Source organism: Opisthocomus hoazin, chromosome 20 (assembly GCF_030867145.1).
Source record: "Opisthocomus hoazin isolate bOpiHoa1 chromosome 20, bOpiHoa1.hap1, whole genome shotgun sequence".
NCBI lineage: Eukaryota > Metazoa > Chordata > Aves > Opisthocomiformes > Opisthocomidae > Opisthocomus > Opisthocomus hoazin.
The window spans coordinates 16,694,327-16,720,376 of record NC_134433.1 but is presented as its reverse complement, the minus strand read 5'-3'; the positions used below and the strand labels follow the sequence as shown (position 1 = coordinate 16,720,376).

The window sequence follows — 26,050 nt, the reverse complement described above, 5'->3', positions numbered from 1 at the left end:
CCCCAGAAATTTTTAGCTGCTAGAACTGTACCACATCCTTCTCCTTGCCCTCCCACTCAAAGAGAGACCCAAGTCTTTTCGCTGTCTTACTACCAATCTTGCTCAAAATCCAGATGAAAAGATTTGGATGCAAAAATCAAGTATCATCCCACCACCTGCAGTTCTAGTTTGGGATCGTCTGTCATTAAATTCTATCTGAAAAAGTGCAAGTCTTTGCTAGAAAAGCAGTGCTGTGCAGAGAGACGAAGATCCATATGTTTGACCTACTGTGTAGGATGCAGCGCAGACAGAAGCAACATCCATTAAATAATCCACCTGGGAACACAGCTGCTCTTCTGATACAGAATCCTGAGACTGCAGTACCACCGACTTGGCTTTCTGCACACGTGGTGTGTCTGGATCAGTCCTTTCCAAGTCAACGCTAGTTTCTTCTTCAGCCCCGTCTTCAAAGGAGACACTCTGCCCATCATCGATACTGGACAGGATGCCTGAGGCCACAGAGTAGTTCCTCGAGGACGGCAGCCCGGAGTCCGGGGAGTCGAACTCCACAGGCTGTTGCTCTACAGCAGCTACTGCTGCTGGCGTGTCGGCAGACACCACGGTGAAAGAGGGGTCGTCCTGACCTTTTGAGTCCCGCTCTGCCGAGTCCGCTTCATCTACAGATATAAAGACCTGAGGGTGGGCAAGGGAGAGAAGATTCAGATAAAGCAGGGGAGAATAGAGAAGAAGAAACATTAATGTAGCAAAGAAACCTCCAACCAGGAAAGAGAAATGACTACATTACTTCAGAGACCAAGATCACTGATCAATAGAGCTTCCTTGCATGCAAATAGTTGAGAATTCCTCACTCAATCTTTATATTGAAACTGTAAGTCTAAAAATAATAGCAATTTACGATCTCATATCCGTCTCCTATGATGATGTCTCCCCCTTTCACAATCTCCAGTTCAAAATACCTTGGAAAGCAGTGAAGCTTCTCTACCTGCAACATCAACACTAAAACCATCTGGTCATTGTAATGGATCTTTGAAGACGACCAACATACCTCAGGCCTCTGACAATACAGTTCAGCTACTGCTGTCTGACGTCAAGACTGGCCTTCAAATTCTTTTCACCATGCAACCCATTTTACCTCTTCACTTGCTATAAAACTCCTTGTTGAACTATTTCAGGTTCTCCTCTCTCTTGCCTGACTGAATCAGTTAGCTGTTTGAAGTCTGGGTAAGTAACGGACGCCCAGAGACACTTTTGGCACACACATACCTGCTCTCCAGTCCAACAATGTGAAAACAAACCCGTTTCTTGGTTATTCAAGTTACAAAGGGGTTAACTCAGTCTGCCTTTCTACTGCGTAGCATCTTACCTTAGACTGACAAAGGTCCCCTCTCCCAAAATAACACCACACTCAACCTGTCAATCAGGGACATAACAGAATCAAAAATATGCTTTAATAGTAGTGATCATTTGCTCTATGCTGGATCTGAGTAAGGGACCTACACAGAAGAGATCTAGAAAGCTATTCCTCTACTGAGAGAAGGATCTTCTCTAGTCGGAGAACCTTGAAGTCCCTCAAGCAGGCCCCGCTTAAGAACAGCTACAGACTACCCAAAACACAGACCTGCTCTTAGCTCTATTATGGAGCCACCACAGCTTCAAATTCTGTACAGGATTCAGGTAGCTCCAGACTGATGGAGCTGTGCTGGCCCCAGTCTCTGCTGCCCTGGGCTGTGCCTCTGCAAGCGCTAAGCCTCCCACGCTGCCTGCCCTGTACGGGTCAACAGGAGGGGAGGACCTACATCGTTGCTGATGGTGGAGTCCCTGTGAATCAGTCGCTGGACGTGGCTGTCAATGCTGCTGCCCGACGAAAACTTTGCCAGCGTGGCAGAATGCGATTCTTTCTCTCGCTGCTTTACAATGACCTCGCAGGCCTTCCACTCGGCCATGACCTTCTGATACCGGAGAGCAATGTCTTCATCCACCTGCAGACAGACAGACCGACCCTGAAATTGTGGTCCTCCTTGAACGACAGCATTAAAAATGAGTGGACGCCAGCACGGGGAGGTCTAAAGTAAATGCAGTGTCTTCAACCGCAAGCCTGGAGGATCCTGAAGCCCTCCTGCCAGAGCGCACAGCACTGCGACTGGAAAGCCCAATGACTGGCGCAGTAAGGGGTTGCGTATTTACTGCGGGGAATAAACTATCACTGTAGATGCCAGAAAGGATTCATAAAAGCATGCGTATACGCCATCAACAGTGCTTCAGCATTGTTCAGGAAAGAACAAAAGACATCACTGGCTTTCACGTGAAACCTCACACAGCAGTCAGATGCAATCTGATGGAGCAACTGCTGCCTGTAACTGGATTATTCCTAATTTCATTACACTTCCTTCCCAACTCCTTCTCTATTCCAACTCCAATGTAGCCTTTGCAGTGAATTCCAGGTCACAGATTTATCAACACCAGCCTGTACAGAGTTAGATGCTGGAAGAGACTCCTGAACAGCAGCAATCCCAGCTCACTCAGCCCAGTCTTGTGGCTGCGCATGGCCAGATCCAGCCAATCTGGTTCCGATAGCCATAAACCAGGTTTTTGCCACTGCTGGCTTCCTCTGTTGACAGACAGACACAGAACCCCCCCCTTGAGCTGTTAAGGGACATGTAGTAATTCTACTACTCCGTCCCTTGTCAAGAACTGAAGAGAAACCGCAGTTGTGAGCTGGCTTCAGGCTGTGGGCGCTGCTGGCTGGAGTTCACGCTAAGAGCTGCAGGCTGTTTGTCACTTGAGGTAGCTGTTGAGTCATAAATCATAAAACACAACAGTTAGTGGAAGGCTGGAGGTCAGCCATGTTTGGGAGTGCCCCAGATACTGATGGATGACTGCAAAAATATCATCAGAAGGCAAAGATGATAAATCATCCACGATGCCTTCAGTTATGGACACAGTAAGTTTCCTATGTGTGCTAATGTTATGGCTGCTTTAATTCATTCACGTAATAGACTCCTACATTCAATGGTAAGCTTTAGACTCCAACAGCACATTGAAGAGTCGGTTATTACTGTGAGTTACTGCTGGTGTTGAGTAGCTCATTAGAATTTCGGATAAGGTTTGGAGCACCCCTGTGTCAGTATGGTACAAACTCAGGGGAAAAAAAGTTTTCCTACGGGAGCTTGTATTCTGCAGATCAGCTCTTTTATACCTTGCAACATATCTTTATGAATTTACTGTAATTTACTGACTTACTGTAATTCAATACTGTAATTGAGTACAAATGGACTCAAGTATTTCTCTCCTCTTGCCCAATCTCTTATGTTCTAGCTGTATATACACATGTGCCCTTTGACGCTGGGGCTAGAAACCAGGAGTTGTGGCTCCAGATCTCCCACTCTGAAAACTGCCTGGGTCCTTTTTTCAGTTCCAGACATACCTTCTATTTCTACACATGGATCATAAATCTGATGGTACATATACCTCTGGAGAACGGAGGCAGCAAAATGCCATCTATGCAAGAAATCGCCAATATCCTGTATTTCTTCAAAATTCGAGTTTAAAAAAAAATAAAAACAGAATAATGAATGGAGCCCCAACTGCAAATGGAATAAATTCACAGTGCATCAGGAAGTGCTGCAGTTCAGCCAGCGCACTGCTGCTGAAGCTCTGCACCAACTCCATTCAAGTGTTTGGACGGGCCCTCCCTTTTTCACCAAGGCGAGAAGAGTTAAGGAACCAGTCCGCGGGGTGCTCTAGAAGGACTTCTTTTCTCAACTTCTGGTGTAGCAAAAAAGGGGTGATTGAACAAGTGCCCTTGTAGAACAGACGTACTTTCCCGCAGGACTACGGCAGCGTATCAGCCCGGCTGGGCATCTGGATTCGCCTCTCTTGCGAGGCAGTTTGCCTGGCCGTCGGGAGATAAGGCAACCAGCAGGACCCGGTGCCCTCGGCCCTTTCCGAGGCACTCCTTGTCTTCCCATGCTGATGTCATGGGAGGGCAGGAGCTTGCCGCAGCAGTGCTCAGTGGAACATTCTTGATGTACACGCTGTAGCCACGTTAGAGATTACGGAAAATTCTAAATACAAACACCTACAAAGATGACTGGATTCAGAGTGAAGAATCTGGATCGTGACCCAGTTAAGGGGTGTACTTCTCCATCCGTGTTCAGAACTGGTTTATAAAGATTAGCGTGAGGAAAAACAAGTCAAATTGCTGTAGCAACTTCAGTGAGAAGAATGCTGCTTGTAAAGGGCCCACTGCTGGCAGGACAGCTAATTCTTCCATTGCAAGGCTCTAGGTCAGGCTGCCCTTCTGATCTGCAGGTGCTTGCAGGGATATAAACTGGCCCTTGGGATATAAAATCATTGGGAATTAGCAAATTACAAGTGTTTTTATACATAAACCACTCCTTATCCATTGAATCCAGAACAAGATCAGCTACTGCACGAGTGCTACCTCCCTGGCAATAACACAAACAGAAAAGCAGATTAATGTGTTAATTATATTCCAGGGCAAACCTCATTACTGTTCTAGACAGTTCAGCAAACATTTGGGTGATTCTTCACATCAGTTAAAAGTGGTGTTTTACCAACATACCGAAGCAGACCTTGCCCACGGCCCTGCGAAGGAGAACATCCCTCTGCTCAACAGCCAAGGCGTAAGCTACGAGCCCCAGGGCGGCAGGAGACCCTTCCAATGGTGGCACTACCCGATCTGCTCCTCACAGCAGGCCTACGCTTACGCTCTTGCTCTGCACATGATCAGCTCTAGAGCTGCATTATGCTATGAACCTGAGCTTATTGCGCATCACCTGAGGGTAACACATCAGCTTTGGCGCAGTCCTGCAATAAAACCGCCACCCGGCATCCAGAACAGCAGCGACGCTGGGTCAGATGAAGGCTGCTGTAAATGGGCAGGTGCTGATGGAAAGCATACAGGAGTAAGGGACTGGAGTGTTGCAATATTTTTCTCAGCACACTGGCTTAGGACCACATCCAGTTTCTGTTCACTAAGTGTAGCTGAGGGAAGGCATGGCTGCCTCCATTTTGCCCGGCTCCATCTGCTTGTTACCAGCCTGGTTTACTATCAAGGCACTTGCCCGCAATTACAACAAATGAAGGCGCTCAGCAAGTAAAAAGTTGGTATTGCTACAAAGAGATGAGCAAAGGGAGATAATATAACTAAGAGATGGGCAAACTGTGGTTTCATTAATGGAAACTATATACTTAGTGCCAAGTTTCAGACTGTGAAATAAGGTTGTGACATAACCTAGGCAGTTATTCACTGATCAATGTTAGCAGCAGCACGGGAGCTATTAAGAGGAATGACGTCTCATTTGAATTGCACCTTCTGTTTTACAGAAGCACATCTTATTTAAGTCTAGCAAAAGCATAATGAACATACAAATCAAACCTTCCTCTCGGTATTTTTAGCCTCTAGACAGTAACTCCTCATGCACTTCGGAAGGTACCTCTGGGCTGTTCACAGCTCCAGTGCAAGTCCACACGTGCAGATGCAGTAGCATGTAGATAAGTAGTTATTTCAAAGAGCATTGTGAAGTATAACTGAGCCAACGCACCATATAAAAGACTCAAATTACTATCCAAATGTCAGTGTCTCCCCATTTTATAAGCGACAAATTTGTGAAAACAGGATTTGCTCAGAGCAAGTGCATGTCACGTGCAGTGGCTGAATGCAAGTTTCCTGACTTCAATAAAAAAACTCCCCTTTAGTGATTTTCAGACATGATAACATGATCTCATAATCCCTCCACTAATATGTGTCCCTCTTGTTTTCAGTGTCATTTTTCCCTTAAGAATATTAAATAGTAATAAAGACTAACACTGGCTATTCAGACAACAAAACCTATTCTGCAAATGTAATTCAAATCCCCGGAAAGTCATGCTTACCTGGTCCATTTCCTTTTTGGCCATGCCGAATTTATAGTGACCCAACAAGAATGGCCATACTTCCTTCCGAATCTCATGTTGTACCCCACCATAGTAAACTCTTCTCAGTAATTCCAGTTCCTTGTAATTCTACAGCAGCCAGGAGGAAGAGGTGTTGAAGGTAATGCATCTATATTTCCCTCAAGCATGCTCATATACATGCAGTACCAAGTATAAAGACAGTGAAATATATGCACGGCATTAAACAAATTTTGCAACTTGATGCATGCCTTTAGGGTCCTAGCTCAAGTTCAGTCTAAGCTGTCATGCCTCCCATCAAAATAATCTAACTTTTAATAGACTAGAGGAGTCATGAAATCAGTTGCTTTGAAGTTAACGGATATCTTCGCCATCATCAGAAATGCCAAGGATAAAAGAGATTGTAAGAATCGTCTCACTAGAAGGAGAAGTCATCCTGTGAAGACTAGAAAGGACCTTTAATACTTCCTGGGGTCAGTTCTAAGGGATACGGTGCTCAACGCAGCAGTGTATGGGAGCTAGTTTAACGATCATGCAGGTATTCTGTTACTTACCTTCTTGTCCTTCTGGTACTTGCTCCAGACCTCTTTAGTCAGGCCTCCTGCAGCACTGGCTGGTTTGTCGGGCGGGACAATAGTGTGGTTCACGAGGGCGGACAGATGCGTCCGCACTGTCGACAAGTGGCGGCAGTAGGCAAGCCCTGCGGTTGGGGCAGGAGGTGGACTTTTATGAATGAGCAATCTAGCTAATATTAGCAGCCCCTTTTTGAAGATGAAGCTGTGGCATTTCAAAGCTGCCACCAATATTCCTATGGGAACTAAACTTGCATTGTACTGTGTAAGAATGAAGAACTGCAATAGAGCCAAAGATTAAATAAATCTTACAGAGACTACTAAAATCCAGGTAGAGCATTACACTGCAGTGTAAAATTACGTCCTGTCGTCAGTAAGCATCAGGTCTCCCACTGCTACATGCAAACCCCACAAATAACAGAATGATGAAGCTATGGCCCTTTAGTCACATCCAGCCCACTGTCCTGAGGTGATCTGACTCACAACAATAAACTTGGGTTCAGACTGCTTTCCAAAACAAACATCACGTGGTTGTTAGGTAAGTATACGGATACCACAGGGGCAGATATAAGAAGCTTCACTTACATCCATAAAAGGCTCTGGAAACTATTTGCCTCTTCATGCTTTCACACAGCATCTTTAATGGAGTTCTGTGGAGACACGTTAACGGGAACATGACAGGTCACGGGGACAGAGATCATCATGGATTTTACACTGATCCCTACAACCTACATGTAGCAATTCTTTCTCTGCACCAAGATGTATTTAGCTAAAGGACAACACTAATGACAAATTTCACTTCTTGTAGCATTTTTCCCACCAGCATTTTGGCCCCAAACAGATTCACCTGGCGCATTTAGCTACAACTGCTGCAGGTGCATTGTAAAGGTCCTTGTCAAATTAGATGAACTGCTGCTCTTCATTGTAATGGTTAATAACTTGATAAAGAAAATGCTTCCAGTGCTGAATTATATTAAACTAGACAAAAGAACTAGTTGCAGTTTTTCTATCAAAATGTGACTTCAGAGTAGTTCAATAGGTTAGTTTTAATAAAGTAAATTTCTTCCTGCATAACTCCATCTTTTTGTGTTAGAAACTACTTGAAAATTGTCACTCTCTGTCTCTCTGGTGCTGCAGCCAATAAAACCTCCCCGCTTTTAGCTGTGGCATGCGCAGTCTCCCAGGTAAGCTCTCTGCACAGCCTGCTTACCTATCGTGGATGCAGTTGCAGCAGCTGGGTATATCGTAGGGAGAGCTGCCCGTGGAGCAGGAGATGCAGGAGAAGCCTTGGCCGCAGTGCTCCAGCTGCCACGAGAGCAGGTTTGCCCCAAAGCCTTGCATCTCTATCATTTCGCTGGTGTCTAGGGAAAAAACCCAAACAAAACAGCAGGCCATCAGCCTTTTTTCTTCTTTCCCCCCTCTTCCTTCTGTGCATCCCGAGGGCTTCATGCTTTACTTCTCAGCAGGCTCTGAACCTTGATTCCAAAAAGGGGAGAGCACCATCCTAGTGACCCCAGAAATAGTGCTCTCGGCACATCTCACCCAGCCGCATGCTGTGCACGGTCACTTCCCATGAGGTCCAGTCCCTTCACCATCTCCCCCTTTCTGCCCATGCACATCCCAGTTCATGTTTCAGGAGAACAGAGGAAAGGGTGCTGCACTAGCAACTAAAACTGGTTCTTGTCTAATGCTATGGTACTGTTATTTATGGCCAGAAGAGATCACCTAACCTGACCTTCCACTTAATTCAGGTCCCAGAATTTCATTTCGCAGTTCCTGGAATCAGCCATGAAACTGCTAGTCCAGCTAGAGTGAAAGTTTGAGCATAAAAGAAATTAAGAAAAATTGAACCAATTACTTTGGAAGATGCTTCTTTCCCCTCTCAGAACCAGATCCTAAAATATTCAGTGCAGAAGGACAGTTCAAGTCCTACTAATTTCAACACTACGTTTACAAAAGTAGGATACTCTGCAGGAAAATGTGATCACAGTACAGTGCAGCTTCTTGAGTTATCCCTGCTCCACCAAATCTATTTGCCTTTTTAACCAGCTTCAGGAAGGCAGCCCCCAAAAAATCACCAGCTGCCTTCAGAAAGCTTGGCTTTGGGCCTTGAACTTTCCCAGCTGGCATTTGAGCTTATGGGTTCTTCGTTTTAGAATAAATAACTGGCCTTTCAGCTCACCTGTGATTAAAATGAAGGCAAATGCCATAATACTGTATGTCACTAAATTAACATTTGTAAGAAAAATCCAGTCCCCTGGGCCGTGCTTTTAAAACGTACATTTGTTGGGTGGTGGTAGGGGCAATTCCAAACCATCTCATGCATTTTCAATCAAGGCGGCATAAAGCATTTTAGTAGTGCCTGTTAGAAAGTGGGCATAGGTGAGGAAGGAGTGCAGTAAAAACACTGGTTAACAGAAAAAGCACAGGCTCATGCGGAAGCAGTCATGTGTATTTCATTTCACAAAACAAAGTGTGATGCAAAAATGCTCTTCACCTTAATTCTTCAGGAAGGAGCTGAATGACCCAGTATTTATTGCAGCTTCTTATTGGGTTCAAATAAAAACCATAGGACAAACATTTTGAGATCATTATTTTTTGCCTCCCCTCTACAGACAAGAAAAGTGGGTTTTTCAGTTTTAATTTTTTGGGTTTTTTTAGAGAAACAAGGAAAGAACCCCACAGAACCTAAAGATTCAGATGAAAGGTACCTGAATTAGTGAAGAATTAGAGTGAACAGCATCTTTTATTTAACTGTAGTGGTGTTATCTGTAACTTCAGCTACATGCAGAAGTCGAGCATGTTGCAAAATGTAAAAGCAAATGGCTGGCAAACCTGCTACAACAGTGTTGTCATTATTTAACAGGGATGCTGCTGGGGAGACAACAGCCAATCCAGTCTAGTTCAGCAAGAATCACTACTCCAACAGCAGACGTATTCCTACCTATACCATTACTTACAAGACTAAATAAGCAAAAGCAGATATCTGACGGCTGTTCTAGTGGGGTAACTTAAAATTTCCATCACCTGACTGAAGACTACACCGTGTTTCTTACGCTTCAGATCACAGCGTTAGCCTCTTAACATGTGTACTGTGCCACTGTTAGACCGTCTTCCTTCCCCTTATCGCCCACACCCAGCCATGATCAGTTAAGACACAGAGAAACTTCCTTAAACAGTATCTCGTTCAAGGGAAACACTGTATTTTGGTGTTTCTGTCTATCCATGCCTTCCAAGAACTCTTTATTTACTTGGGCTGGGCTTTACCAGTTTCTAGAGGCTACTACCTTGGGATAAGCGTGTGGGCAGTCTGCAAGAACTGAGGAGGATCTCCCTGAACATACGTTCACATCCTGTCTAAACAGAACTTAGGCACTATACAGACATGCAGGGCAATTATTGTCTCCTACAGCCAGTCCCACCCGGGCTAACATCCATTTGGGACTGAACTCGTTGCTCCACTGCTTAAAGGTATGAGTGTCTTATCTGGAGTCAAGATACACTGTGTTTTTCTTAGGAAATAGAAATACCAGAAAAAGCAGGTTCATGATAACCCAACGAATGAAAAATATAGACAAGAGCCAAACTTGCAAGCAGTTGCTCTCCTTCCTCCTTCCTCTACGGATGTCAAACTTTTGACAGCTGCTTTACAGCCTGGTAACAGAGAAGATTCTGTTCTTCCTGATACACTCTGGTCATTAGGAAGAGGCGGAAGCCGTGGCTTTGATTATAAAATGAGCATGCCAGATTTGGCACATGCACTCAAGAGGTATCAAGGGCAGAAGTCTGGCGGTACTGGAAGCTGTGCGGTCACTGGTAAGCCTGGAGGGGGAAGAGATTTCACAAGGACGAGTGGAGAGGCCTTGACAACACCTGCCTGTCTTCTGCACAACTGCAAGCCTTGGAATCCACGCTGTGCGGGAGGGGTTTGGCCTGGGGAAGCGATTATTTTGTACACTGTTCACACCCCCTCCCTGACAGTGTTCAAGGCCAGGCTGGATGGGGCTTTGAGCACCCTGGGCTGGTGGAAGGTGTCCCTGCCCATGGCAGGGGACTTGGAACAAGATGGTCTTTAAGGTCCCTTCCAACCTAAATGATTCTGTGATTCCTCCTTTGTGATTCCTCCTTTGAGGAAGCAATGACTTCTCAGTCTCCAGAACTACACTACTAGATCCTGAATGCTTGTAAAACATACACTGCTGCAGAATACCAACTTAATACATACGTTATGAATTGTTTTAGGAAAATAATTAGATGACAGATTTTTGGAGGGTGGAGGGTCTTGCAGCTGATCATCTGAAACCCATCTAGCCTATGAATGCAAGACGTGGAATGAAAGCACCTGACCACAGAAAGGTACTGCATCTCTGTACAGTCTTCCCGGCACGCTTCTGCTACCTTCCAGAGGTATCCAAAGTGCAGGAGCATGCATATGTGCACCATCCCTGGGCTCAGACTGTAACTCAGTACACTTCTGCCCTAGTCTGTCTAGACAGGCACGCTCCATTCCTGACGCTGCCCAGCACCTCACTGCTATTGCTGCAATGGTTCACCTCGGGGCCCTCCTACACACGGCTGCCCTGCCCGGTCTGTTACGCTGTACACTAACTCAAGGAGGGAGAATACAAAGACCTGTTCTACTCCCTCCTTCTCTTGTGAGAACATGCTCTAGTGTCCAGCTTTTATGAAGAAGCCTCTGGAAGGAGAGGTTGGTCTGTTCAGCAGCACACACGCTCCAAGGAGAGGGAAGATGCGGTTGTTGCCACTTCCCATAGGTTCTGAGCGTATTCCCAGCCTCTCTGCACAGTTGGCTCCAGACCTCATAGTGCGAGTGAAATGCTTCTCCCCGTAATAATGCCAACACTGTTGTATCAGTGGGACGAGCTGCAACAGAGCTCTGGGATAGGGGGAGGAGGATAAAAACCTTTCATCCTATTAGGAGCTGTGAGGTTCCGAGAGCAGATCATTGATAGCATTGCGTGTAGCTTATCTTCCTCCTCCTCATCATCGTCAACAGAGGCAGAGCGGCTGGCAGCTAAGTGGTGGTAGTTAATAGTTACTGCTCAAAGAAAATAGTGAAAGAGGAGCATAAGAAGAGAGAACTCGATTCTGCGGGAAAGCTCAAAAGGACATGTTCAGCAAAAACAAAGGATTTGAATCCTGCCCTCTTCTCGAAGGCACAAGCTCCTGTAAATGGGTGTGAAAAACGAGCTGCTTAGGAAAAAGCATGCTCCACCAAACACAGGCCAGCTTTTGACTGTGCACAGGCTGTGTTCCCAGAGCACACACGTCACATCACGGCAATGGAGAAAGCTCCCAACGCCAGCCTGCAGTAGGCGAGTATGCTTTTTAGCAGAACTCCACGGGAACTCCAGGTTTCAACTAGCTTCTGCCCTTCACCATGCCCCTGCCAGCGCTGTGGCCTCTCTTCCACTCTGAAACCTGTGCCAGATGTGGCTGGACAGCAAACAGGCCGCTCCCCAGCTCCGTCCGGCACTGCGAACACCCGCGGAACAGCCTCCTCCTGCTCAGGACGCCCGAGGCAGGAGCCAGCTCGCTCTGCCTCGCACCCAGCAGGCAGCTCTGTGCTGAATGTGCCCACGGAATCTGCAGTCCCCTTGACTCAGGCAAAGGCAGAACATGCTTTTGCTGGTGTGTGCATGAACTTACCTGTGCAAATCCGGAAGCCCTAATAAAGCATGGCCACCACTGTGGTTCAGTCCCCTGGGGTAAGGAGGGTTCAGCTGAGATTTCTGCTTTATCAGCTGTAGTAAGTCCCAAATCAAATCCCCTGTAAGCTTTAGGGTCTGACCTTCCTGGGAAACTCTTGCTTCTTTGCCAATGGGAATAAAACTGAGCATGTTGTTTGGGAACTAGCTCAAATGCCTTCTTGCATGTACGGAACTTGTATTCACTGATGACATGAGGTGGTTTGGTGCTCAGGAATTCATTTCGTTTCCTTGGAAGAGGCTTTATTAATGTTGTTAAGTTCTTGCTTCCAAGCCAGAAAAACTTAGCCCAGGGAGTTCTTGGGGTACTTTAAGAGCTGAGGTTATGTTTTTTTTCTAATAACAACATTATGAGCAAGCAATGTGGCCAATAAAAATATCCTCACTTCGGGAGGAAAATTGCTCTTGGCTAGTCAAGCGATCTTTTTGCTTTTAGTCTCAGTTTGCAAGCCCAGGGGAGTATTTTGAAAACTTCCTCTGTAAAACACAGAGTAAATATAAATAAGATTCCCTACCTCAACTACATTTCCACTAAGACAACAAGTTTCATTGCATTAAGGAAACCTACAGTAAGCTGTACCTGTTGATCGCAATTATCACACAATGAAATTTTGTGACAGTTTCCACCCCCGTCCCCAAGAACCTGGCTTATCAGTTACCTTCAGTTACTTCCCAGGATATTACTTCAATGTTTTCTTAGCTGGTTTTGCGGGTTTTATTTGTTTGTTTGTTTTTTTAAACAAAGCAGAACAAAGGCACTCACTGTTTTCATGCTTGTGTCCTGGATAGATAATTCTGAACACATAGTCTGTAGAAGTGTCTTCAGCTGGCATTTCCTCTAGGTCCACTGATTTGTTGCTGTTCCGTTTTCGAAGCTTTGGAAATACTTTACCCTAGACAAAATAATGATTCCACACATTCAGCTACGAATGACTAAGCGCACAACCAATTAAGTACTTTAGACATCTGGCATCTTAAATCTTAAAACTAAACTTTCAATGTTGGGAGGGGGTGAGGGAGAAAACAGTATAATCATACACAGCAGGTGGTGTAGGGGACCTTAACTTTTCTGCGTACTTAAACCACAGACAGTGTTTTCTTGTAATCCACGGGAGTTGGGCACTGGCTTCTTTAATAACCCAAGCCTCTGACAGCAAGTATGTCCCAGTCCATTTGAATCCCAGACCCTATCATTTGGGTTCATATTTTGATACAAGAGCAGATTCTAGTTTATTGCTCAATGGGGCAAAGAAGGTATGAACCATTTTTACAGACTACCTGTGTAAGAATCAAATTGAACTAAATGACGTTACTTTGCCTCCCACTTTGATTTCCAGCTGCTTTATAGCAATGTCCAGACCCTGTGGAGCAGGATGCTGCTGCACAAAGACACTAAGATCAGCCCCACCACAAACAGCTCATCAGAAAAGGCAGTACCTTGCCCTGTTGGGACCAAAGTGGCGGCTCCAGCTGACCACGAGGCAGAAGACCATTTTCCAGACAGGAAAGAAATGCGAGGAGGTGACCTCCTTGGGGGAAGTGCAGCGGAGGTCTCTGAGTTCCATCCTGACTCACCAAGACTAATGTCCATCTGCTTTCTGCTGCAAAGGAGGACAAGGGAAGTCCACAGTGTTACACTAGAACCTCTACTTGTTGCTCTTACCTTCCAAGTAAATTTTCTCTATGATCATCTCTAAATAGATAAATAAACCTCTAAGTCACAGTGCAACCTAGGGATGATCTCAGTCCTTTAGTCCTACAGAAGCTCAAGATATGAGCAAACTGTGACGAGCCTCATGCAGTGTCCTGGGTTTGGCTAAGCCACGACATGCAGAAACATTTAAAGTGATTCTGAACGCTAATATAACAAATAACAAAGGAATAACTAAACTAAGTCTCTGGTGTATGACGTAGCTCGACAAAGGACAGGCAATTTAGAATGAAAAACAACCTAATGGATACAACCAGAGGCTGTCAGCTTTATTCTTGTGAGAATTAGCAAATCACATTCCCTGTTGTCAGTATTTCTCATCTATCTTCACTGTCACTAGAAATGTAGCACAAATATGAAAAACCACCCTGGGCTCTGGATACTCTTTTAAGCATAATAATCTGCATCTTGTACAATTTCCATAAGACTGTAAGTGAATTAGGTCCTTAATTTCCTTTTCCAAAACTGAATGAATGAGGCATCTGGAGCCACCCGGGTAAAGGGGGATCTCTAAGCGCAGGATGTGTTCCACAACCTGGCTGTGCAAGTGCCAGTCTGGTAGGTGGGGGCTGTGGCAGGACCGCCAAGGGTCTGTCATCTTGTGCAAACAACAGAAACCGTGTTGTGTATCTGCCTGGCACCTGTTACTGAAAAGCTTTCTCAGTGAAGAACAGCAAAGGCCATCACGTTTCACGTCTGTCATTTAATTCCCCTTTTCCTAAGGAACGGCCTCAAAGCGGAGTGGTGATGCATCTGACCAGCCAGTGAAACGCTGGACAGGCGCAATGTGTCCTGGGAACGCTGATCCAAGGGGGGCACACGGACCTGAACTAACGCTGCAACTGTCATCCTCTACCAGGCAGGATTCTCGTTAACATTCGTCCCCATGTGTCCATAACTAGTTAGAAGTCTTAATGACACTGAGGGAGGAAAAGCTATCATTCAAGTGGCTCTCCTGCTTACGTATTTTAAATCAATACACACAAACTGTCTTCTAAAGCAGGCTCTTAGTTCAAAAGGTCCTTTAGTCCAACTGTGACTCAAATCTGACTCCAGACACAATTCCTAACTGTTCCTTGTCATTGCTCTGGGATTTTAACTTAAGACTTGTGGTAAGGAAAGCAGTGGGAGAGACGTGTTGTTGCAGATTCCTCTCCCTGTATTGAGCAGAATGGGCTAGTGAGAACTCAATGGTCGGAGGGCAACAGGGTGGCTCTGGTTACACTCACTCCCTTTCTACAGGCTGATGATCCCACTGCAGACGTGGCTGACAGACCTGCTTTTTCTCCCCCTTCTCCTTTTTTTATAATGAAGGATCATGCTTAATAGAGCCAAAGCTTCTATGTTTAATACCTGCTGCTGACCGTTTCCCAGAAGTGCTGTTCTGCACAGATGACTCAGGAAAAACAAAGCACACAGCAAAAACTGAGAACATAGAAAGCAACTGACAACTGGAGCGGTGTTCGGCAGAGGAGTTCTTACCAGGCCTTTCACTGAAGGCATCTGAAGAAGAACAATGGGCTGCCTCCTTTTGCAATAAACCCCTAAGGGGCACCATATAAAATGGAGGCAGCATTAACATTCACCTGGCAGAAAGGGGCCTTGGGAGCACCCCCGCGCGAAGAAGGTTTATGCTTACGTTGCTGATGGCAGTGAATGCAGACGATCTGGCTGAGTGGCACTATTAACGCGTAGTCCCAGTAAACACTAATAGGGAAGGAAAAAGTGCAGGCAACATTTTTTTTTCCATATTCAGGAGTGCTTGCGGATCCAAACACCCAATAAAAAGACTCTGCTAAGTTAATAACTGCTTACTAAATTTGGTCAATTAAGATAAATTAATAGTCAAGTAAAAGGCAAAGGAACTAGTTCTCCACAGCGGATACATCTGGCACCAGCCTTTCCATAACCTCCCTTTCCTTCTTCACCTCCCCTTTCCCCCCAGCGCCCCATACGAGGTTACAACAACGCTTTGGCTAAGATTACAATGCCTAGGGCACAGCCTTCATGATGGCCTTGGGGCTGGGTTTCAGGACAGCCAGGTTCGGTTCTGTCTCGCATTTGTGGGCAGCAGCACATAAATCCATTGGGGCTCACGCTTGCAGATGAAACACTGGAAACAGCTCTGAGAGAGGTTGTGAGAACAGCCTTGACAGAGTTTAGCAATAAAAGCAAGGGTAGAGGGCTTCATTAATGTTCTATGAAAAAATACACAACGTTTTAGAAAAAGAATGATGTGGATTAAGCATTTGAGAGCACTGTTCCGGGGCTGAAGGAACCATTCCCTGAGGAGACATACCTGCCTGGTTCAAGACTTTACCTGTCTTTCCAGTGAAGGAGAATGCCAAATTAGATTAATGACTGATCTAACAAAAGATAATGACATACCAGGTCTCTTTTGAGACTGAAATTAGCCATGCTTGCCAAGTGATCTGTGACCCTCTGAAGGTACTAGAATTGTAATGACAGAAGGTGGCGTTGAGCCTTTGCTCCCGAACTCGTGGCAAAGTGGGCTTTTGTTTTCCTTTTGAAAAGGCCTTATATCCAAGTGCATTAGAGGACTTTTGGAAAGTTGCTTCATCTGTGGCAAAACAGGAACCGAACCCAAGCTGCCTGACACCTCAACTTACGCCCTATTCAGAAGCCTGTCAGTTAAATCAGCCGTGTTACACTTAGGTCATATTGCCAAGTATACAAGAAATAAACACTGCGAATGCTTCTGATCTTTTCCTGAACGCAATGATTACCTTTTCTCCAGCTCTGAATCTCCAAGGGTTCCATTCATCAGCTGATTTGGAGTCCATTTTAATGTCAAACTATCTGCTGACTGATGGAGGGAGAGATACCCAGGAATTGCCTCCAAGTCGTCTTTCTGTCCACAGAAGCAACAGACAGACAATCCAAGTGACTCCAGTGCACAGCTATAATTGTCCTGTTCCAGTCTTCCTATGCCCCACAAGTTCCAGAGCAGTGCATTATCTAGCAACTGCTGAGAGAAACATTCATACCAAAAGTACTGGTATTTGATATTGCTATTAGAAAGAAGGGAAAAAACACAGTACAGTCACTGGGTTTATGAAATACAATCCAGTCTGTCTGTTGCTACCTATATGCCCACTTCACAGTTCCCACTGGTCAGGCAGTGAAAGCACTCGCTTACCCTACCTCAGCATAACAGAGTCAAGTGGGAAGGCAGCACTGTCCCGAGGACAGGACATGAAGCAAGCACTTGACCAGCCTAGCTTATATTCTTACCAACACTGCTGACCCCTCAAGTCACAGCCAGGCAGCAGCTGCGTGTACTGGCCCAAAACTCCACGTACTCACCGGCTGGACCAAGACATTGTTTTTCCCATACAAGAGGTGTGTTCGGGAATTCTGGTGCAAAGACTCCACGTACTCTCTTGCCGAAGCAGCAAAGCGATCGTCTGACGTGCTCCCGCTTGAATGCCGTTTCCGGATCTAGTGCACACACAAACACAGTCAAGGCAGATCAGGTAGGACGGGACTGACTGTACCAGCAGGCCAGTAAAACAGGAACAGTTCGTATAGACCCATCTCTGTAGAGTGGAACTTCTTCTGGAGCCAGGAGACCTTGCAGAGAAATGACCTGGGCTCAGACTTTAGTCCTGGATCTCAAACTTTTCTACATACAGACAAAGAGGACACTTGGGCCCAAATGGACTTCTAATCTGTGATAAACGCTCCATTACAGAAGAGAAAATAGAGGTTGTTCTAGATTCAGATCTCTCCCTTCTGGGGTTGTTTTTATCACCAACTTGTGCCTTAACTCAGAAATAGCTACACAGTAAATACCTACTCCCAGGGCTGGGCGCTTCGAAGGAGAGTCTTGGCGGCCGTGCACTCCATGGATCCGGTGTCGCTGAACCAGCTCATCGGCTGAAGGGTCTGTCCAGTAGTGATCAGCTGTTTTTAGCTTGGTGTACTCCAGAGCACACGGTCCAACTGAGGAAACAGCCCAAGAGAGAAACCTTCTGAGTCTGTTCGGAAACATACCTAGTCTTATCCTGCTGGCCAAGTACTGAAAGTGAGATTTTCTTCTCAAGCCAAGTGGTATTAATGATCACCTAACGATCCTGCAGGATCAGCCCATAACATAGACAATATACATAATAACGTATTGGGTCCTACTACCTAGGGCTGTATAAAAATATTCCTGCAGGACACAATACCCTGACATAGCAGCATTACTAGTTACAATGTGCCAGCAAGCATTCAGTAAAAAGCCATTCCCATTCTGTTCTCTGATCCAACCAATAATTAATAATAAAAACAAATGACTGGTCTCGTAAGCAACAAAACATCTTCTATGTTGCTCTATTATAAATAGTAAAACTACAGGCTAGAGAGAAACATCACCTTTTGTAACACTACCACAATACAAAATGTTTTAAGAAACAACTGATTTTCTTTAGAATAAGAAGTAATTTGGCAAGAACTTACCTAGGAGAGAAGCCAGGATTGGGCCACAAACAGGATCTGCCAGTAAAGCTTCTTTTTCATAATATTTACTAGGAATAAAAGATCAGAGTCCAGTTAAAAACAGTGGCTGTTATTTTTAAAAGCTCGTATGCCTCCCATTAACATGAGTCCATTGACTTTCAATCTAACACGCTCCTGCTAATCAGAAAGCACGCCAAAGGAAGAGGAAGAGGTAAGGGCAGAGAAGCTAGACACGCTGCCACTAACCCGACAATTCCTTCAGCGTCTGCTGGGGCCCCCCAGCAGTGCAGTGGAAGTCAACTGCGTGTGCAGGGGGAAGCATGACCACTGAAGTCATGTTCCAGGTCAGACTTCTACTCAGTAAAAACTGGGGCCAAACGTTCATTTCAAGAGCAAATTCAGACAATTAAATTACCTATGTAAAAGGGAAGAGTTTAGAGTTCTAAGAATTTTACCGAGGCTGAAAATGGGATCTAGGCTGTAAATCTGGAATACTGTGAACATACTGAAGCAGAGCACATTTTCAAAGCTTGGTTTTAGCTACAGCTGTAACACAGACATTCCAGCAACACAATTTTGCTATGATTATCAAATGCACTCTCCCACACAATGGGTCAATAAGAAAACTGTGTATCTACACAGCCAGAGATCGGACCAAAGGGATCCAGACCCCGTATATTTCCTGCATTTGACAGACAGAGGAAAAGCAGTTGCAGGGATTACCTAGAAATCATCAATGCATCCATCTCCTCTAAAAGCTGTAATGGAGCTTGACTGGCTCACCTGATAATCTTGTAAAGAAGAAATGCTGTGTTGGGTTTACAGGTAAAGAAGGCTTTTACAACATGGTGTGTCCTGAACTATTTTCAAAGATAATTAAAATATATCGTAAGAAAACTATGGGGAAATTTATTTGGCCTATTTTAGACATCTGCTTTAGAATTAGATCATTTCCTAAACTATATCAACAACACTGACTATACCTCCATGGAGCATAAAAGGAGCCTAGAACAACCAGCTCAGTAAAGCTACACTGTAGACTTTTATATATATATAATATATACATATAACAATCTATAGTTAACAAGATGACCACCACCCCTACTTTGGATCCATACTGTGCCCCTGATCAGCTGTGTAATCTCAAGCAAGTCACTTCCTCTTAGCATGCTCATTCTGCCTCATCTATTTTTGAGCTGAGCTCTTCAGAGGCAGGAGCTTGCCCTTTCCTAAATGTGTTTACCCAGTATATTTGATTTGGGGCTTTGGGCACTAACACAATATGGAGACAAACAATAACTCTCTGCAAGCAATTTTGTCAGTTTTCCACAGAGACCAAGAGATCCACACATTCTGAAACATCTCTTCCATCTGTGAGGAATGATCTTGAAACACTGTCAAGAACAATGAACTCCTACAAATAGTAGCTCTTGCAGTGACCCCAAAGTCTTTTCATCACAGCAGGCAAAACTGATTTATAAAATCACATAGCCAAAAAATCAAAACACCCAAATTGCTTGAACTGTCACTGTCCTCTGCTGTCTCTTCCACTAGGTGGGGCTCAAACTCTAAACCACCCTCTCCGCCTCAAGAGCAGAAGAGCTGAAGGACTTGGACATGGAGCATTTGAGCAGTAACATCACAAAAATGCATAAGAACAAGCCTTATGCAGAGGTTCGTTTTATTCACTAAGTCTGGTCCTCAGAATCACACACCTGCAGGTAAGGACCTGATCCTAACTCGTTTGAATGGATGGAGAAGGCAGTAAGATGAACATCTACAACACGACAATTGAGACCTAACTCTCCTGTTATGCTTCCAGGTGAATTAATGTGGGAAAAAAGTAATTAAAAAAACCTTGTATCCGTGTATCAGCAGACACATTGATACAGTGGACTAAAATTATTTCATTAACTATGTCTCTGGGACACAGCCAACCCTCCCATTGTCTCTTCTACACACGGTTCTTAAAACAAACTGGCATTAGATACTCCAGAGCAACAGTTTTCTCTGAACAGCACCAAGACCTTTCTTCCACTCACTTTCTTTTTAGTGGTAAGATGGATCATAAAAATAAAGCTGATGACAAGGAAAACAGTAATGCAAACTTGGAAAATACTGTGAAAGTAAGTTCCTCTGCCCTAGCTCTCTTCCTTGTTCAGATCCAAGGGCTCTGGACAGCCAAGAATACGCCCCTCCAGTGCAGAATCACAAGAGCACCGCTGAAAACAAATTGCAATGGCAGTTGGTACAGACATACTTTTCTGGGAATACATCAAGCTTCAGGGTTCCTACATTTCTCTTCTTATGGGAAATTGTCCCCAGTGTGGCCCTTCATTCTTCTCAGTTACAGGAGGGTAGGAAGGCACAAAGGGCAGAGTTAAGAACGACCTCTTGGGAAAGCAAAGCTAATGCTCGACAGTAGGAAGTGATGACAGAATATGTCATAGAACAGAGAAGACTTGTCTTTTCCTCTTAGAAAGTCCCTGTGGATTACATCCGTAAAGCGTTGATGCTTTTCTCTGGTTTTGCAGGGGAAGCTTCACTTTGCATAAAACTTGAATTTTCTAAAAAGGAAACATGATTAAAAGACCCTTTTCTTCACAGCCATGAGGGTTTATGTCATAACTCTTCCTGTTGTAAACTCATTTCCTCTTCTTTTATATACAAAGGGCATTTTCTTCCCTGACATCCTACAATTCCAAAGGATTATTTTTAACTAATCTATGTAAATTAAGCACTCCTGACCTATTAGAAGACATTTCTATTCCCCTAAGTCACTGTGGTCTAGGCCCCATTAGAACCTGGGCACCTAATATCTACTGAAGCCTAAGTTGCCTAAGTGAGTGGAAAGGATCAGGGCTTCACAGGCTTCTGAATGCCTTGCTCTTTATGGTAGCACTGTTCAATACTGGCAACTTTAGAAAATATCAAAAGAAGCCCTTAATAAACTGCAAGTTAGTTGTTTAGCCGATTTCAGCGTTAATGGTTCAAAACAAAGTACAATGTCTTCTAAATGTTTGTGTATCTGGTTTTCTTCCTACCAGAAGTTTGCACTGCAGAAATTTGAAAAAGACTTCTGATTAAATCCCTTGTTGCAGATACCTACACACAGCAGCCCAACAGATCCCTCTGCTTCCGATTCTTTCCTTACCTGCAGTTATCAACAATATACTGCACAATCTTGTCGAGCACTTTCTCAATCAATGCTGTCCGAACCCAGATGTGTTTGATGGCCTGCAGTGTCAGGACAGGGGCTTTGCTCGTGGTTGATCCCTGCCTCTTGAGGGGTTCCTGCCCACTTGGCTGATTTTTCCTGCAAAAGGAGATAAAGTAAAAGCAGTCAGAATTCAGACTCTTCTCACAGAAAGCTCTCCAGTGTAAGACTGCAGGGAGAGATGCTGGAATACACAGTATGTATCTGACAAATGCGTATCTGTATACTACCTGTCTACATCACCACATTAGCACTCGCTACCACTGGGGTTGCGGCGGTTTAGGCAGTCCATCATCAGGGATTTTCTGAAAATCGTGGCTCTAACTAATGATTTAGGATATCTCGGTTCTGAGTTACAAATAGGAGACATCTGTAAGGACTACCTAATTCACAGGCAGATGTTAAACAAGATCTAAAAAAGCCCCCAACCAGGTCTGTATCAGGTATCTCGGGCTAGACAGTCAGCTACCAAAAATATCTTTACTTCTGGAGCTTTAGCAAAAGCCTAACAGCCTTTTTTTTGGAGCTTCTCCAAAACTCCCACATACTAGGCTGAAAAGAATAGGCTGTAAATCCATTGCAGACTACACACCCCAAAAGAATGAACAAGAAAAAACCCAAAACGCAAAGTGCAGCAGAAAAGAAGCGGCACCTGATCAATACAAGTTTCCTTCTTACCAGAGCTTCACGTTTAGTTGGGAAAGCCACAGTGAGGATGGTAAAAAGAAGATTCTTGTCTCCCAGATTTCTGTGGGAAAAGCTAGCCACAACCCCAAGACAACATACAGCGGTTTCAGCATGAGATATTCCCACTGAGACCAGAAGCATGGAGCAGGATTTGAGATAACGCAGGCAGAGCTTTTCCAGGGACCTCCTGCCATACCATCATCAGGCAATCCTTGGGCACAGGCCCATCTTTTCATTCTCTCTGTGAAGCGCCATATATAGCTATAGCACAGTCTGTGCTAGTCTCTTGGCAGTGAGATCCTATCTCCTACCACCTACAGAATGACAACAAGACAACTAAGAGCTAAGCAACATCAAACTGAGAAACCAGAACTACAGCAAATGAGCATCAAAGCCAGCTGGGAGCTTGCTTACAGCCAAGACCCCTTGCTTGTTCCTACAGCAAAGCCAGCACAGCACCTCAGAAACAGGGAGCTTAATGCTGCCTTTTAGTGGCAGGATGGCAAGCTGGCTATTTGAAGCAGAATCGCTTTCCAAGTGCAGGGGCTGCTCAACACGGCGGCCTCTGAACCTTGCGGAAAGCTGTCATTCCTTTCCGTGGAGTCATCTGCTGCCCAGAAGATCTACCTGACCCCAGCCCGGTGAGGGACAGTGGCATCTCGTGCCCAGGCGTGCCGTGGGAAGGTGTTCTGACATGAAGGGATGGTACTTTTCTTTGTAGACCCCAATTTGCTGTGCTTCCTGCCAAGCCACTGCACAGTTTCATGTGGTTGGAGCTGCAATTCGCATCATGCCAAGGAGCAGCTCTGTGCCTTCTCAGCACAACACACGTGCTCTTATCCATGCCGGGTGTCCTGCCACAGCAAGCATCCACACAGTAATGATGTCCAAAACACATTTTCATACTGACAATACTCCCTTCGCTTCTTTGGTAGCACTGACGCTAATTATCACTTGTCACTGTTGAGATAATTAATGGCCTGAACTGATTTGGAATCGGAGACTGATTTTGAAGCTGAATGTGCTGCCTACAGCTTTGCAGTTTCTAAAAGGTGACCCACAACAACGGGTTTGTTCTCTGCATTCCTCTTTCCTGCTGCCTAGCAAAGTAGCTGAAACGTGAATGTGTGTTCCTTCCTCCCTCCCCGCTAGCTTTGGCTGCGGCATTAGCTGTGTAAGGCAAGATGACAACACTGCTCCATACTGAATGCCTAACATGCAGCAACAAGTCACAATGCACAATTTTATAAGGCGGCACCAGCCACAGAGAGTCTCCCGTGACAGCACCGGTGGGGCACTGCCCCACGTCCGCTCCTCCTAAAGAACATAATGCAACTAAGCCACGAGTCCGCAGCGTAGAAAGCCGTGCCAGCCCTGCCACAGCACGCGATGACATCCTGTGACGGGTCCCTACTCCTGCACCAGGCAAGACAATGCAGCTGCAGAAGAACGGTAGAGCTGAGCTCTGGGAGATGTTCCTGCTTCTGCAGGTTTGCCTTGGCTCTCCATACACGGCACGGGGCTGGCAGTGGAAGAGTAACTCTCTTAATCTCTTTCCCAGAAAATGTGCCCCTTAAAGTGGCAGAAAAGGTGGTTCAATTTTGTCCTAATGGAATGAGAAACTGTGTTCAACAATCTGCAGCAGAAAATCCATGTGCTCAAACGATCGTGTTCTTTGACAGCACTCGGGTCCCCTTTCAGTGAGGTGTTCAACTACAAAGGCTCAATACTTTACCAGGGTGCTGTTTTGAGTGAGATCTGTAATTCCCCTCCGCGTTTACAGACCCGAGTCCTCCATTAGGCCACGAAAGAGCCTCGACAAGGCAACATACACACCATGACAATCCCAAGTCAACAAATACACGACACCACTACCATCAGGAGAATTCAAATGTGTTTAATTGCATCCCAAAAAAAGGCTTTCTTAAGCCACAGCCTCAGCAGCAATTAGACTGCTACAGCACTTCTGTCTCATTTTATACATTCTATGAAACAAGTCCACCCCCTGCAGCATGTCCTAATAAATTCTCTTTGCTATGTGTATTTTCTACAGCACTTAAAATCTGTGGTTGTTAATAGCTGAAAAATGCACAAAATTTCCCCAAAAGAAACGACTGAATTTAAGTTCATTTGCTCCTTTCTGTTAGAGGACATAGCCAAAGGTCTATGGTGGCTAGAGCAGCGTTCGTGTGGGCTCTCACCTGAGGAGGAAGGCTGGGGAATTTTCAGTAGAGAGCACCCTTCTTCCCAACATTTAAAAAACTAAAATTAATAAAATCCCAGTCTATATCAGTAGGCATGCAATTAAAAGAAAAAAAAAAGATATGTACTTGTTAAAAGCTACACAACAAAGTTTGATAATTAAAAGTCTAATAAAGATAAATGCCAGAAAAATGTACAGAAATGTAAGTAGAAGTGCTAATTTAAACAACTGTTAGTAATGGAAGACTTCAATGCAACACACTGAAGTCAAGCTCTCTTGACAAAGCCCTTCATGCAGCAAGTTGATCAAGAGGCAAAAAGCTCCTGCAATGTACAAAGACCTCTCTCAAGGCTTAGCAGTGCCGCTGCCCTACTGTCTACCAACAGAACAAAAAAATCTCCCCTCCTGAGTTTACAGTACCAGACACTCATCCCCAGGCTCAGGCACTGTGATTCAGTCAGCAGAACCACATGGAAAACGTTTATCGCACTGCTCACCACCAGCAAAAAGTTTAGGACTTTCAGTAATCTCAAGTCCTTGATTCCAGCAAGCATTGAGTTGGGCTCAAGTCCAGCATATACTTAACTGCTTTCCTATAATCAGTCTTTCGCTGCTGATTGCCTCTTCTTGAGTTCATCCTTCCTCCTATCATTCTTTGTATCCATTATCTGAACTCCTTCCACCATAATACACAAAAATCTTCTGTTACTGGTTCAGCAAGGAGCATGCCAAAACAGCTTTTTCAGTAAGCCTGTTCTTCAGTGCCTCTTCCCACCCACAGCCCACACTTGTCCACCAGACCCTGGCTGCGAGCACTCTCTAAACCCACCAGTTATTCACTTTTGTTGCTTTGCGTGGGCTGGACGTGCTGATCTGCTATGCTGAGAAGCAAAACAAAACACCAAAGACCCAATTCCCATCCTCTTCCCCCTTGTTAGCTGTCGGCTTGATCAACTTTTGCCTTATAGTTACAGACACTAGAGACACAAAGCTTTAACAAACGTGGCCAAGAAAGCCCCCCTTGCCTTTACCAAGCAGCCTCTGTATCTTCTCCACGCCACACACACCCCATATGGACTTTGGTGATAGAGACCTCGGCCTCACCTGCTTTCCACCTGCTGCTGCAGCTCCTGGACTTTCTTGCATACGTCTCCAGCTACGGCGTACGTCTTGCCAACCTTGGTGAACAGCGCAGCCACCTTGTCAGTCCGCAGGAAGCCGGCAGCCCTGCGCTTCAGCATGTGCAGGAGACATGCTTCCACCACACCTGCGAGAGAAGAAAGGAGATCCAGTTAGGGGTACTGCTGCCCTCCAGTCTGCTCCGCGGTGAACGCCGTCTGCTAACACCCACTGCTCGGGTGTGCAGGCAAGAGAACAGAGCCGGGGGAGAGACAGACAGACTGACCAGATCTCAGAGTCAGAGGATGCAAGCACGTGTGTGATCTGCAACAATGAGCTCCTTGTGAGTTACAGATAATGTCAGTACATAAACGAACAAAGGGACTGAAATATCTCCCACTATTTTCACAGCATTTTACGCACGTCACAGTG

At 45.2% G+C, this 26,050-nt stretch overlaps 1 protein-coding gene across 6 annotated transcripts in view; it reads right to left on the bottom strand.

The window, feature by feature from the left end:
• The window catches only part of SGSM2 (small G protein signaling modulator 2), a 59,758-nt gene that overhangs the window by 8,287 nt on the left and 25,421 nt on the right, over positions 1-26,050 (bottom strand). For 3 of the 6 annotated variants that reach the window (XM_075439854.1, XM_075439858.1, XM_075439857.1), the window contains 16 exons: positions 25,604-25,766; positions 21,547-21,708; positions 18,393-18,460; positions 17,749-17,894; positions 17,256-17,390; positions 16,676-16,800; positions 15,568-15,635; positions 13,655-13,818; positions 12,981-13,110; positions 11,413-11,547; positions 7,699-7,849; positions 7,074-7,138; positions 6,471-6,616; positions 5,899-6,027; positions 1,797-1,979; positions 268-672 (listed from right to left, as the gene is read on the bottom strand). In XM_075439854.1, the coding sequence (XP_075295969.1) occupies positions 268-672; positions 1,797-1,979; positions 5,899-6,027; positions 6,471-6,616; positions 7,074-7,138; positions 7,699-7,849; positions 11,413-11,547; positions 12,981-13,110; positions 13,655-13,818; positions 15,568-15,635; positions 16,676-16,800; positions 17,256-17,390; positions 17,749-17,894; positions 18,393-18,460; positions 21,547-21,708; positions 25,604-25,766 (2,375 nt within the window). The remainder of the gene's footprint in view (positions 1-267; positions 673-1,796; positions 1,980-5,898; positions 6,028-6,470; positions 6,617-7,073; positions 7,139-7,698; positions 7,850-11,412; positions 11,548-12,980; positions 13,111-13,654; positions 13,819-15,567; positions 15,636-16,675; positions 16,801-17,255; positions 17,391-17,748; positions 17,895-18,392; positions 18,461-21,546; positions 21,709-25,603; positions 25,767-26,050) is intronic. The other 3 variants (XM_075439855.1, XM_075439859.1, XM_075439860.1) reach the window with 3 other exon arrangements.